At 44.8% G+C, this 17,859-nt stretch overlaps 1 protein-coding gene and 1 long non-coding RNA gene across 2 annotated transcripts; one reads left to right on the top strand and one right to left on the bottom strand.

Annotated features, from left to right (window-relative positions):
• The first annotated feature begins 10,444 nt into the window (after nucleotides 1-10,444).
• Nucleotides 10,445-12,856, top strand: LOC125543452 (uncharacterized). The gene is made up of 2 exons (XM_048706809.2): nucleotides 10,445-10,748; nucleotides 12,241-12,856. The coding sequence occupies exons 1-2, from the start codon at nucleotides 10,537-10,539 to the stop codon at nucleotides 12,674-12,676; spliced, it is 648 nt and encodes a 215-aa protein (XP_048562766.1). The 5' UTR covers nucleotides 10,445-10,536; the 3' UTR covers nucleotides 12,677-12,856.
• A 152-nt stretch (nucleotides 12,857-13,008) lies between these two features.
• Nucleotides 13,009-17,077, bottom strand: LOC147979034 (uncharacterized). Its single transcript, XR_015618459.1, has 3 exons — nucleotides 15,625-17,077; nucleotides 14,835-15,113; nucleotides 13,009-14,739 (listed from the first exon to the last, which is right to left on the bottom strand). It is a non-coding gene; the product is annotated as an uncharacterized LOC147979034 (long non-coding RNA).
• Nucleotides 17,078-17,859: the final 782 nt, after the last annotated feature.

A 17,859-nucleotide genomic window follows, 5' to 3' on the forward strand; every position in this document is an offset into this window, starting at 1 on the left:
GGGAGACCACTTATACCTTGAAATTTAGTGAGAGATCATCTTATAATGCTATCGATGTACTAGGCAAAATAAGATGCATAAAAGATAAAAATCACATGCAATCAAAATATGTGACATAATATGGCCATCATCATCTTGTGCCTTTGATCTCCATCTCCAAAGTACCGTCATGATCTCCATCGTCACCGGCATGACACCATGATCTCCATCATATTGATCTTTATCAACATGTCGTCACATGGTCATCTCGCCAACTATTTCTTTTGCAACTATTGCTATCACATAGCCATAAAGTAAAGCAATTATATGGTGCTTGCATCTTATGCAATAAAGAGACAACCATAAGGCTCCTGCCAGTTGTCGATAACTTTAACAAAACATGATCATCTTATACAACAATTTATATCTCATCACGTCTTGACCATATCACATCACAACATGCCCTGCAAAAACAAGTTAGACGTCCTCTACTTTGTTGTCGCAAGTTTTACGTGGCTGCTACGGTCTTCTAGAAAGAACCGTTCTTACTTACGCATCAAAACCACAATGATTTTTCATTAAGTGTGTTGTTTTAACCTTCAACAAGGACCGGGCGTAGTCAAACTCGATTCAACTAAAGTTGGAGAAACAGACACCCGCCAGCCACCTATGTGCAAAGCACGTCAGTAGAACCAGTCTCATGAACGTGGTCATGTCTTCATCCAACAATACCACCGAATCAAAGTAAGACGTTGTTGGTAAGCAGTATGACTATTATCGCCCATAACTCTTTGTGTTCTACTCATGCATATAACATCTACGCATAGACCTGGCTCGGATGCCACTGTTGGGGAACGTAGTATTTCAAAAAAATCCTACGATCACGCAAGATCTATCTAGGAGAAGCATAGCAACGAGCGGGGAGAGTGTGTCCACGTACCCTCATAGACCGCAAGCGGAAGCGTTTAGTAACGCGGTTGATGCAGTCGGACGTATTCGTGATCCAAGTACCGAATGCACGGCACCTCCGCGATCTGCACACGTTCAGCTCAGTGATGTCCCTCGAACTCCTGATCTAGTTGAGGCTGAGGGAGAGTTTCATCAGCACGACGGTGTGGTGACGGTGATGATGATGTTACCGGCGCAGGGCTTCGCCTAAGCACTAAGACGATATGACCGAGGTGTTAACTGTGGAGGGGGGTGCCGCACATGGCTAGGAACAACTGATGTGTGTTCTAGGGGTGCCCTCCCCACGTATATAAAGGAGCGAGAGGGAGGGAGGCAGCCTAGGGCGCGCCCAAGTAGGAGGAATCCTACTTGGGCCCCTAGTCCATTCCCCCCCCCTACCATATTTGGATAAGGGGGAAAGGAAGGAGGGGGAGGGGAAGGAAGTAGGAGTTCTAATTCATACTTTCCTTTTCCTCCTCTCCTTTTCCTTTCTCCCCATGTGGCTGGCCCTATAGGGGGCGCACCAGCCCCTTGTGGGCTGGTGTGTTCTATTACTTGGCCCATTAAGCCCATATTTTTGTCGGGGTTTGCCCGGAACCCCATCCGGTGACCCGGAACACTTCCGGTGTTCGAATATAGCCTTCCAATATATGAATATTTACCTCTTGATCATTTCGAGACTCCTCAGCATGTCCGTGATCTCATCCGGGACTCCGAACAAACTTCGGTACATCAAATCACATAACTCATAATACAAATTGTCATCGAACGTTAAGCGTGCGGACCCTACGGGTTCGAGAACTATGTATACATGACCGAGACACATCTCCGGTCAATAACCAATAGCGGAACCTGGATGCTCATATTGGCTCCTACAAATTCTAAGAAGATCTTTATCGGTCAAATCGCATAACAACATACGTTGTTCCCTTTGTCATCGGTATGTTACTTGCCCGAGATTCGATCGTCGGTATCATCATACCTAGTTCAATCTCGTTACCGGCAAGTCTCTTTACTCGTTCCGTAATGCATCATCCCACAACTAACTCATTAGTCACATTGCTTGCAAGGCTTATAGTGATGAGCATTACCGAGAGGGCCCACAGATACCTCTCCAATACACGGAGTGACAAATCCTAATCTCGATCTATGCCAACTCAACAAACACCATCGGAGACACCTATAGAGCATCTTTATAATCATCCAGTTATGTTGTGACGTTTGATAGCACACAAGGTGTTCCTCCAGTATCTGGGAGTTGCATAATCTCATAGTCAGAGGAACATGTATAAGTCATGATGAAAGCAATAGCAATAAAACTAAACGATCATTTATGCTAAGCTAACAGATGGGTCCTGTCCATCACATCATTCTCTAATGATGTGATCACGTTCATCAAATGACAACACATGTCTATGGTTAGGAAACTTAACCATCTTTGATTAACGAGCTAGTCAAGTAGAGGCATACTAGGGACACTCTGTTTGTCTATGTATTCACACATGTACTAAGTTTCCGGTTAATACGATTCTAGCATGAATAATAAAAATTTATCATGATATAAGGAAATATAAATAGCAACTTTATTATTGCCTCTAGGGCATATTTCCTTCAATACCTTATTCGCAGAGTAGGAAATATCAGGACGTGTAAGAGTCAAATATTGTAAAGCACCCACAACAGTTCTATAATTAGTTGCATCCTTTGATCCAAGTGCTTCTCCACTTTCAATTGTAGGTTTTTCAGAAGTTGAAATTGGTGTACTCACAGGTTTGCAATGTTCCATTCCTACTCTCCTGAGTATATCAGCAGTGTATTTTTCCTGTGTGAGAAGTAAACCATCCTTGACCTGCTTGACCTCTATGCCAAGAAAGTAGTGAAGATCACCCAAGTCTTTGAGAGCAAACTCCAATTTTAGATCTTTAAGCAAACAAGTGGTAGCATCTGAACTTGAAATAACAACAATTACATCATCAACATAAACAAACACAAATATAGTTATATTTTCTTTATCATAAAAGAAGGTATCTGCTTTAGATGGTGTAAACCCAAGTTGTTGTAACTGCATGCTCGATCCTGATACCAAGCTCTTGGGGCTTGTTTCAAACCATACAAAGCTTTATCCAACTTACAGACATAATGAGGTGTGCTTTGATCCTCATATCCAGGTGGCTGCCGCATGAACACTTCTTCCTCAAGAACACCATGATGAAACGCATTCTGAACATCTAGATGACGTAAACTCCAACCTCTAGAAACAACAATAGACAATACAAGTCGAATAGTAGCTGCCTTAACAACAGGACTAAATGTATCTTCATAATCAATACCAAACCCCTGCTTAAACCCTTTGGCAACTAGTATAACCTTGTATCTGTCTATACTTCCATCAGATTTTCTCTTTATCTTGTATACCCATTTACAATCTATAACATTGCTACCTTTCCTTGATGGTACTAGATGCCAAGTTTTATTTTTCATGAGTGCATCATATTCATTATCCATAGCCTCCTTCCATTCCTTATGAGCTAGAGCATCATGCATTACGGAAAGGCCTGTTTGATTCTCCAACACTACTAAGAAAGGCATGTTTAATTCTGTCATACCGTACCATACCATTACATTGCGTTTGGATGTCTGTATTGGGCTCTCTGTATTGGATTTGGTATTGGGCTACCCCAATTCAGGTGTTTGGATGTACTCCGAAACAACATATTGAAACGGTATCGAATACAGAGCAGTTTTCGCTCGCACGCATCCTCTCGTCCCGCAATTCGGAGGCCTCTCACTCCGTTTTCGGTTAAATTGCCCTCGTCCCGCAAAAGATACCGGTCAACACAATCGATCCCTCCCGCGACCGTGAAACAGAAGGAAAGAAGGGAATGAGAGGAGAACGGCGGCGCCCAATGAGATACTCGGCGGCGCAGGTATGCTCACCCGCCCTTCCCTTCCTTCTCCGCCGACCCTTCCCTTCCTCCTCTGCCGTTCCCTTCCTCCCCGGCCCTCCTCCTTGGCTATAGCTGCAGCTCGGTGACCCCGCCGTCGCTCCCAGATCTGGTGACCCAGTTTGCATGGTGACGCAGCTAATGCTCCCATGCGTGGTGTCCGTGATTCCTGGAAGGTGCCGACGTTTGTTTGTGATGTGTGGGAAGCATGTGTGTATCTTTTCGTTTTAAAAGGGATTGATTCCATGCTTTGTACAGAGGCATAGTTCTAGGCTACATCGGTTGTGCACTGCCGTCGGACTGTAAACAAAGGCATATATTTATTTATCTACTTGCAGGTTTTGCTGAAAAATTCCCGGCAGAAAAAAGTTTTGGAATCACAAATTTTGTTTTGATGCATATAAAACAATGTATTATCTTCATACTCTTGTTACTATGCAATTCCATAGTTTGTCATCCAAACACGATTTGGTATTGAAACTTCACCGGATTCCATAGGCCAATTCAATGAACATCCAAACAAGTGAATTTGTATTCATGTCCATTACAATTTCCTTGTTGAATTGGTATTCCAACCAATTCAATACGGAGCCCTCCAATACAGACATTCAAACAAAGCGTTAGTGTATTCTTTATCTTTTACAATACCTGACTGTGACCTGGTGTGCCGACGAGAAGCTTGATGAGGAGCCACTGATGGAGGCACAGAAGATCCTGATGCAATAGGCGCAGAGATTGCCACAGAAGATCCAGGCTCCAGATCCAAGGAAGATGCCGAACCTGCCAGCTCCGACACCTCAGGTGTTCTGCTGTCGGGAGCCGCCTCGATTTGCGAACATGTGGCGCCAGGTGATGATTTCCCGCCCGCGCCAAGGCTGGCGGGCTCCACCCTGTGGGGGCTGTCGGCCACGCGCGCGCCTGGGCTGGCTAGCTCAGCTAACCGCGCGTCTGAACAGGCGGGCTCAACTCGGTTGGCCACCCGCGCGCGACTGGATGCATGCAAGGAAAGGCGATCCTCCTGGGATCGCGCGCCGACAGAGACAACAGGACTGGCGTGGGAATCGTCATGGGATCGAGCGCTGCTGCCAGCCACATCAGTATTGGATCCTGTGTCCATTTTGTCCAGATTTGCATACATAAAATGATGGCCAAAATCTGCAGAATTACAATTTTCTATGGAATTTTGCACATGGTCAGTTTTATTTAATTCACCCCCGTGATCTGGAAGCAGAGCTATTTCAACACGAAAAAGGGCTCCTGCATTGGGATGAAGTTTGGCAAAAGGAAAAAGAGTTTCATCAAAAACAACATCTCTGGAAATATAAATACGCCAGTTGCAATCTCTAGGCACTTGTACCCTTTATGGAGATTATTATAGCCAAGAAAAACACATTGAGTAGAATGGACCTCAAGTTTATGAAGATTGTATGGACGAAGATTGGGATAACAAGCACACCCAAATTTTTTGAGAGAGTTGTAATCTGGTTTTTGATGATAGAGACGCTCCAATAGAGTAGAATTGCCAATGACTTTGCTAGGAAAACAATTAATAAGATATGTGGCAGTAATAAAGGCTTCATCCCAATATTTGAGAGGCATGGAGGCATGAGCAAGTAGAGAGAGACCAACTTTAACAATGTGGCGATGTTTACGCTCGGCAGAGCCGTTTTGCTGGTGAGCATGAGGACAAGATACATGGTGTTCAATGGGAAAATATCGGGTGCTCCCAGCCTTGAGGTACTCCTAGTGATCCAATGTCATAAAAACATTTTTTAATATTTCAAAAATTCTAGAAAAAATATGAATTTTCATAAGGAATGTGCCTACCATCCCTAAAAATTTCAGGTCCAAACTCAAAACACACATTGATAAACAAAAATGTGAAATCTAGCATAAATAGTGTAAAAAAAGACCAAAGCAACATTGACACTATTCACATATGGATTTGTCTTTGTTTCTCAATGTGCATTTCAATTTTGGACTTGAACTTTTTAGGGGTTGTAGTAATATTCCCTATCAACATTCAGATTTTTTTTCATAATTTTTTGAAACGTTTGAAAATATATTTTCGACATTGGAGCATCGGGAGTACCCCAAGGCTGGGAGCACCTCATACTTTCCCGGTGTACAATGCCTATGCTACGAAAGAAGGAGTTGAGCTTCTCATACTCCCCTCCCCAGTCACTTTGGACTGTTAAAATTTTCCTGTCAAAGTGTCTTTCTCTTGGAATACAGGAAAAAACTTCAGATTTATACTTGAGCAAATAAATCCAAGTAAACTTGCTATAGTCATCAATGAAACTGAAAATAAGCCAAGGAGCATGAGAAACACTACTTGACTTAGGATAGGGAAGTTGGTGACTCTTGGTACATTGACAAGCTTCACAAACTGAACCACTAATTGGGCTATGTGACAAAGAAAGATTGCCTTTATTGACTACTTGTTTAACTATGACTGAAGACGGATGTCCTAATCTTTGATGCCACCTTGCCAAAGAGGGCTTGATGAAGGAGTAGACTTGACGATGCTTGCGACTAAGTGCTCCGAATGTGATGGGGTAGATGCCTCCAATGCATCTACCGTGGTGTAGAAGTTCCCTCGTTGCCCGGTCCTTTATAAAAAAGTAACGAGGGTGAGTTTCAAAGAAGACATCAATATTAGTGGCTAAGTGAGACATAGAGGCAAGATTTTTGTCAGCTTGTGGAACATGAAGGACATCTTTTAAGATCAGATCATGTTTAAGCGTAGGGGAATTAATAAAAGCTTGACCAATGTGTCGAATATCCATATCTCCACCACTTGCGATGTGAATTTGATCATTGTCGTGGTACTTTTCACGGAGATCAAGTTGCTCTAGTTCACTTGTGACATGATCCGTTGCACCGGAGTCAACATACCACACTCCATCTCCTCCTTGCTCACGCATAGCCACAGCAACATGGCGAGCATCAGGAACATAGTCTTCATCAAAGCGGTGTCAGCAGTCCATAACCTCATGGTCGGCCTTCTTGCAGAGTTGGCAGCGAGGGCGACCACATGAGAAGGAGGAGGGGCGGCGGTTGGTGTTGTTGTTGAAGCCACCTCCCTCGGATCTGTTGCCGGTGTTGTTGTAGCCGTCACCTCCTATATTGTTGTAGCTGCCGTTACCCTTGTTGTTGCCGCGCCTATGCCCACTGCTGCATTGCGTGTGGTGTCCGTGCCCACGGCCGCGTCCATGCGAGACAGAGTTGGCTAAGGATTGGCAAAGGTTGGTGCCATGAAGGAGACTGAGGAGGGTGTCAAAGCTCAAGAGCTGGCTGTATAGCTCCTGAACGGTGATCGGCTCCACCCGAGCAGCAAGGGCTGAGACTACTGGATTATAATCCATGTCCAACCTGGCCAAGATCTTGGACACGATCTCTAGATCAGAGAGCGCGGCGGCGGTGTAGGCTACTTTGTCGGTGAGATTCTTAATCTTTCCAAGATACTCAACCATGATCATATTACCTTTTTGAAGGTTTGTGAGCTCGATGCGGGTGCTGATTGCTTGGGCTTGACTCTGGGCGGCGAACGTGTCGTGGATGGCGCGCCAGACTTCAGCCGGCGTCTGGAGCGTGGCAACCCGTGCAAGGATGTCGCGGGAGAGAGATCCCATCAAGTAACCTTGGAGTTGTTGCTGCTGTGCGTACCAGAGAGATCTCACAAAGTTTACCACCTGTTCTTCTTCACCATCCTTGGTAATAGTGAGGCTGGCCGGCGGTGCCGGGCTCTTTGCGTCGAGATGATGTTCCATCTGCGCGCCCTTGATCTGGGGTAGGACGATGGCCTTTCATAGCAGGAAGTTGCCCCTCGTCAGCTTCTCTTGCGGCGGCGATCCGAGGAAGGAGTTGGTGGAGGTGGAGGTGGATGATGACGCAAAAGCAGAGGAGAAGGTGGTGGTGAGCGCACCCATGGTGCTGGGTGTCATGGCGGCGGCGGTGGTGGACATAGTTGCAGTCGCCTGGGTAGCTAGATGCGATCTCTACCCAATCTATCGAGGAAGAGGCTCTGTTACCAGGTAAAACTAGATGGAAGTGGCTTACAAGGGAGAGATCGAGCGAAGGATCTTTACAGAGAAAGTCGGTAGAAGAATCAGAACAGAAGAAGAGATAAAAAGAGATTACAATTTAAACACCTTTCCTATCTCTACACAACATATTCTAACATTCTGGAGCATGTGCTATTCCTGGAATAACCTGAATAGTAATTATTAGAGTATACTTTTAGTGTTATTTTTTGCGTGAAGATTGGGAGCTTTATTGATTAGTAAATAGGATTACAATCCATAGCCAAAAGGCAAAGAAGATTCTCGGGGGCATCTTGTAACCACAAGTCGGTTTGATGCTCTGAGCGCGAAAATTTAGCTAGAAAATCTGCAACCCTATTCTGAATTCTATCTACTTTCATAATAGTAAGCTCCCTCTCCTCAAAGAATAAGTTTCTCAACTCTTATATCAGGTGTCCCAAGCAAGACCTGTCCGGCTTCGTTTCCTTAATCAGTTTGATTAGGTTTGAACAGTCTGTTTGGAGGACAAACGGACTAGCAGCATATCTACGCGCCATCTCCACACCTTCCTTTGCGGCCATAAGTTCTGCTTCCAGAGGACCCCGGCACCTAGATAAGTATTGGCATGACGCAAGTATCAAATCACCAGCCGAATCACGGATCACTAGACCTGTCCCCGCGTTCTTCTCTTTGTCATGGTAAGCACCATCGACTGTGATTTCAAGGCACCCCACAGCAGGCGGTGGCCATTGTGCACGAGCACTGGCATACCTCTCCTTCACTGGCTCTTGTAGGCTTTCTTCCATTATACCTTTTCCTTTCACAGGGTCCCCGCCGTCCTTACTCTGCACCTGAATTAGCGAACACATGTAGCTCGACAGAAAGGACCTTGTTATGTGTACAGGTGGCACTGGTTTATCATGTACTTGATCGTTCCTGGTCTGCCAATTCCTCCAGATAATCATTAGCACATTTCTCCGCACTCTCTCATTAACTCTGGCAAGAAGATCAAGCACCCATTCTGGACCAGTATTGATCAGCTCATCTTGTTCAGGTATTTGCCATTCATCTCTCATGGCCTCCCATACAGCATGTGCTTGAGGGCACGTAACAACTGCATGGAAGGCATCCTCAGTTTCTCTACCACAACGCACATACACATCCATGGTGTCGAGGTGGCGAGACTTCTTTAGTTGCCTCGTTGGCAACCCTTCCTTCAACTTTTAGTGCTATTTTGTTGCTAGATAAATATAGCACTATTCTGGACCATGGAAACGGCTCACGATACTGTGAAATATTTGATCAATCTTACCCACAAAATTACTATGATGCTGGAGTTTTAGTGGTGGGATTCTCTGTTTCTGTTGAGCATATGGCTTCATGCAAGTTGCAATTGTGATAACTAAACAACAGATTGCTCAAAGTTGTTGTAGTTCTGTTTTTTGGGTAATGGAGATTTCCTAATTGATAAGTATGTTGACAGGAATGGCGGGGTGGCGGCTCCCTCGGCGAAGGGCGCGACGGGCGGCAGCTCCCTCGACGACCCGTGGCGAAGGGTGTGACGGGCGGCTCCCGCTGCGTAGGGTGTCGCAGCTCGGCGGCTCCCGTGGCGTACGGTGCGGCGTCTACCGCGGCGTCATGACGGGCGGCTCCATCGGCGAACAGCGGGGCGGCGAATGGCGCGAGGAGGATGGGCGTGCGGAGGCCCGCTCGTGGTGTGGCATCCGTTGGGAGGAGGAGCGGGAGGGGGGAGGTCTTGCCGGCGTTGGGATGAGGAGGAGAGGGGAGAGGTCGTGCGGGCGTGCATCACTGGGAGTGGGTTTTTTTTTGAACGGCAGCGCATGTTAGGGATGATAGATGGATTATAGTGACTTAAAGCGTGGCTTGGTGTGTTAACCACAGGCGGATTAGGGGCCATTGGATATTGTAGATGGACGAGTATAATTGCTTGGATTTGTCCTCTCTCTTTCTTTTATACAGGTAAGTAGATAGATGGAGAACATTTTTCCATGCATGGTTGTATGTGGTGGTGGGTCACAATTTATAATCTCTTTTCACGCAAAAAAGAAGAGGATATCATTTTAAACCGAGTGATTTCTTCCGAACACAGTCTTGATTTCTCCATCTTGGAGTATAGCTGGCCAAATGGGCCGTTTTTTCGGGCCGGTCCGTGAGCACGCCGGCACGTCCCGTCTTGGGCCAGGCACGGCACGCGGCACGCCCTGGGCCGTGCCTGGGCCTGGAGGCTAGGCACGCGGGCCGGCAAGGCACGACCCGATTACGTTTATTTATTTATTTTTATACATCTATATATGGCCTAACATGTAAAAATAGGCTAAAAAACGCTCAGTGCGTCAAAATAACGGGCTGAAAATATGCGGCCCACCGTGCTAAACGGGCCAACGTGCCTGGGCCTGGGGGCGCAGCACGCGGGCCGGCACGGCACGGCCTGTATAGTAATCGTGCCCTGGCGGGCCATGCCAGGCCAGGCACGATTAAGATGGGCCAGGCCGGGCCGGCCCGTTTGGCCAGGTATGTCTTGGAGGGAGTACACTGTGCGCATCCGCTGCCCGTTTCCCCCTGGCCTCGGCAAGGCGAGAGCGAAGACTGACGCCGCAGCTGCCGGCGAGGCGAAGACCATGGAGCGGCAGCATCCGGCGGTGCCCTTGCTCCCCGTCCTCCTCCTCCTCGCGCTGCTCTCGCCGGCCGCCCGCGGCTCGGAGTCGCCGCAGTACGCGACGGTGCACGCGGAGTCGGACTTCGAGGTGCGGCACTACCGCGACACCGTCTGGATGTCCGCCCCCTCCGACGACACCTCTTTCCACGTCGCCACCAAGCTCGGCTTCCACAGGTGATACGCTTCTCACCACCCCCACGATCTTGCTTGGATCGTCACGGAATCACCTGATTGACTGATTGATCGATTCCTGTAAGCACGCCGTCCTCTGGATGCAATCCTATCATCCTCCGCAGTCTGTCACCAGATGCAATCCTATCATCCTCCGCAGTCTGTCACCAGATGCAATCCTTCGATTTAGGGGCTGTCGATTTGTAATCCTCGCGTTCTTTTTTTTTTGTGATTATTACCGTCCTTCGATTTGTTCCGTTGGCGTGTCGATTCTTGGTTTAGGGTTGGGTCGGGTAAGCAGTGGATGACTTGTGGAAGAAATTGATGAGCAAGTTAGGGGGTCGCTGTCCCGTTTGCCTTTCATCAGGATGCTAGTACATCTTCTCAGCTGAGACATGTGAGTTGAGAAGCATGTCATCCTGAGTAGAGTGTGTTGCCGTGCACAATTCTGCAAGTTGGCAGGAGAATCTGTAGCACAAGGAAATGTAGGATCAGCCATTACTCTATGAGAATGATCGTACCTCGGTTGTGAATCACCTCGAATATAGACAAGAGTTAACCATTCTCGTTGCAAAATTAAACAAACATAATCCATTTCTGACCTGATACAAGATATGTTAGTACATCTATAATCTGACTTTGCCGCTCTGATGTACTTCCTCCGTCCCATAATATAAGAGCGTTTTTGACACTGCACTTATTAAACAGACCAGACTCCCAAATAACTAGGCTATCTGAATTGTGATAGGTCCAAATACATATTTTATGTTTACTGCTACCCGTCCAGGGCCGTAGTCTGCATCAACACGAACAATTCAATGATTCTGCACTGCCCTGTTTCATTTAGCCATACGTTAGAGGCATTTCTTAATTCCAGGAACTGATATTAAGATCTTTGCCTCCATCTGCGAATAATTCTTGATGTATAACGGATCTTTTGATTTGTGAAATTGATAACTCAAAGGGCCCAAATAATCGGATCGATCCCAAGTGTTGTTTCCACCTAGGTCTTGCAAAAGTTCAACTGATGCGATATATCAACTTTGCTAGCTCGTGAAATATAAAATTTCATTGCATGAGGTAATTGCTCAACAGCGGCATGTGAACTTATGACGGCATCACAATCTGCAAGTTATTTTGACACTTTTGTTTGTGGGGGAGTTATTTTAATTTCCAGCCTTCCAGGTAATTTACTATGTGCACATTTAGTTACATGAATCAAGTATATTGATGTTTGTCCATAATTTGCTCTCCATTGTGCACATTTAGTTACATGAATCAGGTATATTGATGTTTGTCCATAATTTGCTCTCCATTGTGCACATTCAGTTACATGAATCAAGTATATTGATGTTTGTCCAGGATTTGCTTTCGAGTTTGCTTTCCATTGCCCATTCTGAAAGTTTCCTGTCTCATGAATTTACCCACTTGGTCCAAACCCTATTATCATACTCAGTGACCCTGAACCTTTAATGTCGTCACTGATTTCTGCCAGGTTGTTCCAATACCTGATGGGCGCAAACCTCAACTCTTCCAGGATCAGAATGACGACCCCTATCCTAACAAGCATCGTCCCAGGCGCGGGGCCTCTCCACTCTTCGGCCTACTTTGTCCGGCTCTACTTGCCATTAGAGTTCCAAGCTTCCCCTCCTGTCCCTCTCCCGGAGCTGAACCTACATCCAGATAGGTGGCCAGGCCACTGCGTCGCCGTCAGGAGCTTCTCAGGCTACGCACGCGACCACAATGTCGTCGAGGAAGCTGAGAAACTCGCCTTGAGCTTGAGCCGGTCACCGTGGGGGAACTCCACGAATCACCCTAGCAAGAACGCCTACTCCATCGCACAGTACAACAGCCCCTTCCGCATCGTCGGCCGTGTCAACGAGGTGTGGTTCGACGTCGACTGCAGATCTGCTGGTGTGGAGGCTTATTAAAAAATGCTCTATGCAGTATGCCATCACCATAAAACCAAGCGAAATGCGGCACCGTGTAAGCTTTGTAGCTTTGTATATACTAGGGGTTGGGGCGCCACCCGGTGGCGTCTCCTAAGTGAAAGCTGGGCGGTGCTAGGTTGGTAGCCGCCCATGCCAATTGCTTTTTTGCTATCTTGTTAACACATGGACATGACATGAAAGTAAGAAGTTGCTTTACAAATTTCAGAAGAGCTAAATACTAAATGACACTTAAATACAAGGAGATTAGGGCATCTTCAACGTGGATCATCAAACTGATACCACCAACTAAGTCCGTGGACATCCGTATTTATCAAAGTGGACACGCACTTTATTTTTACAACGCAGAAGCGGGACACTGAGCATAATAATAACTAAAAACCAAAGAAAAAGATTACTAATTCCCACTTTATTTTTACAACGCAGAAGCGGGACACCGAGCATAATAATAACTAAAAACCAAAGAAAAAGATTACTAATTCCCGTCAGAGGTAAGGTCGGCAACGCCCTGAGCACATCCATCGTAGCCTTCTTCTGCCACTTCGCAGATGCAGGGGGAAACTGATTGACCACCCAACTCGACGCTTGCCAACTAAGAAGGCCTTGTTAATTTGTTCTACAAGTAACTCAAACAAACTCGCATACAGGGCTTTAGCAAGAGTGAAGTTCAAATCCATCCCATGCAAATATCAAAAAGATAAAAACTGACAAATGATAAATCAAAGGAAAATTCAACATCTGTTTTCATGTAAGCAAATTTCAAACACAATAGGCTAATGCGAGATTGAGTAAACTCAAGGTTGGAGCATATCTAAAAAGTGTCAAAGTCACTATGCTAACTACCATAATTATGCATATCATGGCAACATAATTATGCATAAAAGGTCTTGTTAATTTATGAGTTTTTTTCAACTGTAAAAACACAACTATGCGGTGCTATGTATTTCTATGGAATCCCAAGTAGAGAAATTATTGCCATGAACCATGGAAAAAATACTATGATACTGGAGCATATATGAAGCCCATAATTCCTTTTAGATGATACCTTTGCATAAAACTCGTATAGTTTGTGTAGGAAAAACATGTGATTAGGAAACAGTATCATGTGGTTTACCAAGGATATATAATGGGCTTGTTAACATCCTGGCGATAATTGAACAACACAGCAAGACAACAAGTGTCATAATTATATTTATTGGATGCAAGTGAAACTGAAAGGCATGTACATGCTTCGAAGTTGTTTCTTTGTTTACTGGACTTTAAAGCAACACAGATTATTTTGGTCAAATGGACAAACAAACAAATTTCTTGGGTCTGAGGCTAGAGCAACGACCAAACAGACATCATATAAGCGACTAAATATATAACATTAGCAAGCCGCGTAATATTTAACATGACATGGCTAAATAACAAAATCCAAGAGAGCAAATGGTACCTAAATCACACGGGGCTTCCATTGGTGGAAAATTGCTGGTTATCAGCTATTTGTTTTGACACATTTCCAGGGAACTCTGTTCGTAATAGACATAGTAAGTTGAATATATGTCCTTTACCTACAACAAGTATAAATACTGAAAATAACTCATAAAAAGTTTCCCATAAAAGATTTCAGTAAGTTGTGGTAGGAATAGCATGGCTTTTAATGGTATAGAAAGCCAAATAGAAAAAGGTAATCACACTCGTAACAAACAAGAATACAACATTGAACTCACTTCCTCATGGACTGGAGTTAGTCAACCATATTCGGCACCTTTTGAAATAAATGAGGATCCTCGGCTACCGTAATGTTGGCTTGTTGTAGCGGCGGGGCATGGCGTTTGGCGCGGCTAGGTCTGGGTTCAGTCTGTCGAGGCCCTTCATGACAACTTTGTAGGCCCAGGACCCTTCATCATCACAAGGATCATGCGCCAGGTCTCAGAACTTAACATGCATCACGGAGTGCTTCCATAGCTCACTATCCATCTGCGATTCACCGGGGCTCTGTGGCAACTTGGTGGCACAACATGTAACCTTGGTATCTCACGCACACCCAGGTGGATCATCACCTGACAAAATTGAAGCTGGAAAGTATTGAAGGTTGTATGTACATATAGCAGCTAACAGTAAGTATGCAGATATAGTAGGACCAACAAAATGTTACCTTGACGGCATGGCAACACAGGATCTCCTGCTCCTTGCACATGCACATGAATGCTTCACCGTCTTCTCTAGCATTGACCCCATATTCCAACCTAGATCATTTTTCCCTGGTTTTACTGTTGGGATGCGGTGCTATGTATTTCAAGTTGGCAATTACTGCCTCCACTAAGAAGGGTTCAGATTCACATATGGTTTGCACAGACAGTTCATACACTTCTCCTGTGTATACCTGGCTAGCGTGCTCCTCGGTCGGTAGATTTGTCCTCAAAACAATCTCATTCTGCACGAAAACAATAAAGAAACACACTTGATATATGAGCAGATCTTTGGGATTGTACAAAAAGAGATGTTCTCTAGTAAAAAAACAAATTTATGGATTAAATTAGTTAAACACATAGATATGTGCATATCCTGATCAACTTTTATATAAAGCTAGATTGCAATGACATAATTTTGTTAATTCTTTCCAGTAGTTGGAGGGGCAAATATCTAAATATCCATCACAATACCAAAAACATGAACTTCCAAAGAGTACGCCCTGCTAACATATAGCTATGCAGGAGAACAACAACAAAATGGAGCATCCTTATCATAGAAATATAACTTCTATTCAATGGAAAAGATGCACTGCCCATTCTCAAGATGCATTCGATATGTATGATGCACACACATGAGCTAGGTATCAATTTCGATATCATGGTTATGACAATAATGGGCTATACTCACTGGTTCCAAAATTTTAGAGATCTGATAGTGGAAGCATTCTAGATCCAGCGCTAGTGGGCACTTACGCAATTGTAAACTTCTTTGTTGATGCACATCGCCCAAGATAACCTTCGATGTCCCAAACAAACTGAGCTCACGAACCAGCACCTTGAGGACCCACGAGCACTTACAGATCTTGATGCTTTAGATTAATCTGTCAGCACACACTAAAAGTATCACACATAAGTATCAATTAGTAGCCGGCAAATTTAGTATTGTGCTAATCACATCGAATCAGGAAGATAACAAAACAAAATTCATAACTAATAGTATAAGAAAAACTTCTCGGTTATAGGCCTAACTTAACTGATTAGAGTAGAATGCAAAAGGTTAAGAAACATCAAAATTATGCTTGATGTTATAGACACCTGGAGGAACTGTGAAAGGTCAAACAATAATCCCACATGGCGGATTAGCCGATGGCGACGTCCTTGTCATGGTCCAACTGCTCTCTGGTTACGACGCGGATCTCGATCACAGTGAATTGGCGACCGACGTCCTTATCTTGCCGAGTCCTTCACTCCGGTCCTCTGGTCCGCTATTAGGATTTTTACTCTATATCTGGCCCTGACCATCTTGTTCACATTGATCACCTTCCCAACACCCTTACAATTTGGTAGAAACAAACGACGAGAAGGCAAGGACGTGTGTCAGCCATTCTGATGTGGTAGAAACAAAGAAATTTGCGGCAAGAGAAACTTGGCCGGCTGGGAAGTTGAGAGTTGGAAAATTATTAATTTATTATTGACCTGCTAGATGTGCACGCGGTCGGTGACGGAGGGCTCAAACCTGTCGAAGCAGACCGGGCCGGGGTTGCCGTGCAGCAGTGGGTGCAGCTCGTCCTGCCGACAAGCTCATCAGCAGTGCTCCGCAGCATCTCTGTGCGCTCCTCCATCCCCATCGACGCTGCCATACTGCTCCGACCGCGTCCGTCTGTCTTTGCCTCTAGTAGTCCTGCGCCCTCTGTTTCCTTGCCATTTCTTTTCTGTGGTAAGGGAAAATAGTTAATACTGCAGTGGATGAATTTAATTGTAACATGAAAGGCGAAGATACAGAGCAGTGGATGGAAATGAAATGCTCCGAGTTACATGTCTCCTGTCAGTGTGAAAACAATTTCTTAAATGAAGTTAGTTTATTTTGATTCAGTTTTGTAAAAGCATGTAATGGAGCATGTTTATGTAGGAGATAATCATGCTTGAACAGCATAGATTGCGATCAGAATAAAATGCTAAGTGAAGCTAGATGGAAAAGCAGAGCTAAACAGAAGATGAGTGCAGCAAGTGAGATGTTAAATGTAAGTAATGGAACTTGAGTCATGCGCTTTTTGGATATATTAAGTCCCATTAAGATGACCGTTTAGTTTTTCTTAGACTTCTTTTTTGAAGATTCTATAGTGGACACAAAATTCAATCTGGGAGTAATTATTGTAGTATAAACTTATAGCATGATGCACGCCCCTATGGTAGCTTGTAAGAAAGGGGATATATACATGCAAATATGAAGTAGCATACAACGAGTGATTCAGCTCTGTTACTGCAACCATTACATCAAAATATGCATATTTTAAAACATGTGAAAAAAATGTGAGAGCCGCTATTGTGGAATGCACCGCTAAAAGTAAACTGGTTCATCTGAAGCTCCATGGGCAGTGTGCACCGTGATATAGACAAGCGGAAGCAGAACATCAGATGTGAAATATTTGGAAAAGCATGGACAGGAGAAAAGTGAGAGAGCCAATCTAGTCATGGAAAAAGATTCGGCGGTCGTAAAAGGTAGGTATACTATACATTAGGATGCAAGAAAGAATACCTATAGGAAGCACCCGTTTGTCACATACAATTCTTAGGCCCCTCCCAATACTCCACCTTGTACAGGTGCTAAGCCTTCCACGTAGGCAAAAAATCTGATGTGGCAAGTTATTTAAGAGGGGAGAGATGGGTGTGGTGACCTCAGAAAGAACCAATGCTAAGCACGTGAACCTAGGCAAAATATTTAAAAGAATGGAGCCCACCAATACATGAAGAGCTTTAGTTGTTAAATCATTAAATGAAGCAAGCTTAGCAACCATAAGCTAAGCACCTATGCATTGGGGAGTATAGTTGCTAAGCTATTTAATGTGCTTAGCACCTCATCTAAGTACCCATGCATTGCCAGCAGCCTTATTACATCCACCCCTTCATTAGCACAGCTCTCTATGTGTAGAAGATAGACATGGTCAGGGAAGAGAGCTAAATTAGGGAAAGCTAGAGGGCATGGAAGGG

This window comes from Triticum urartu, chromosome 3A (genome assembly GCF_056163025.1).
Source record: "Triticum urartu cultivar PI428250 chromosome 3A, HENAU_Tu73, whole genome shotgun sequence".
Lineage (NCBI taxonomy): Eukaryota > Viridiplantae > Streptophyta > Magnoliopsida > Poales > Poaceae > Triticum > Triticum urartu.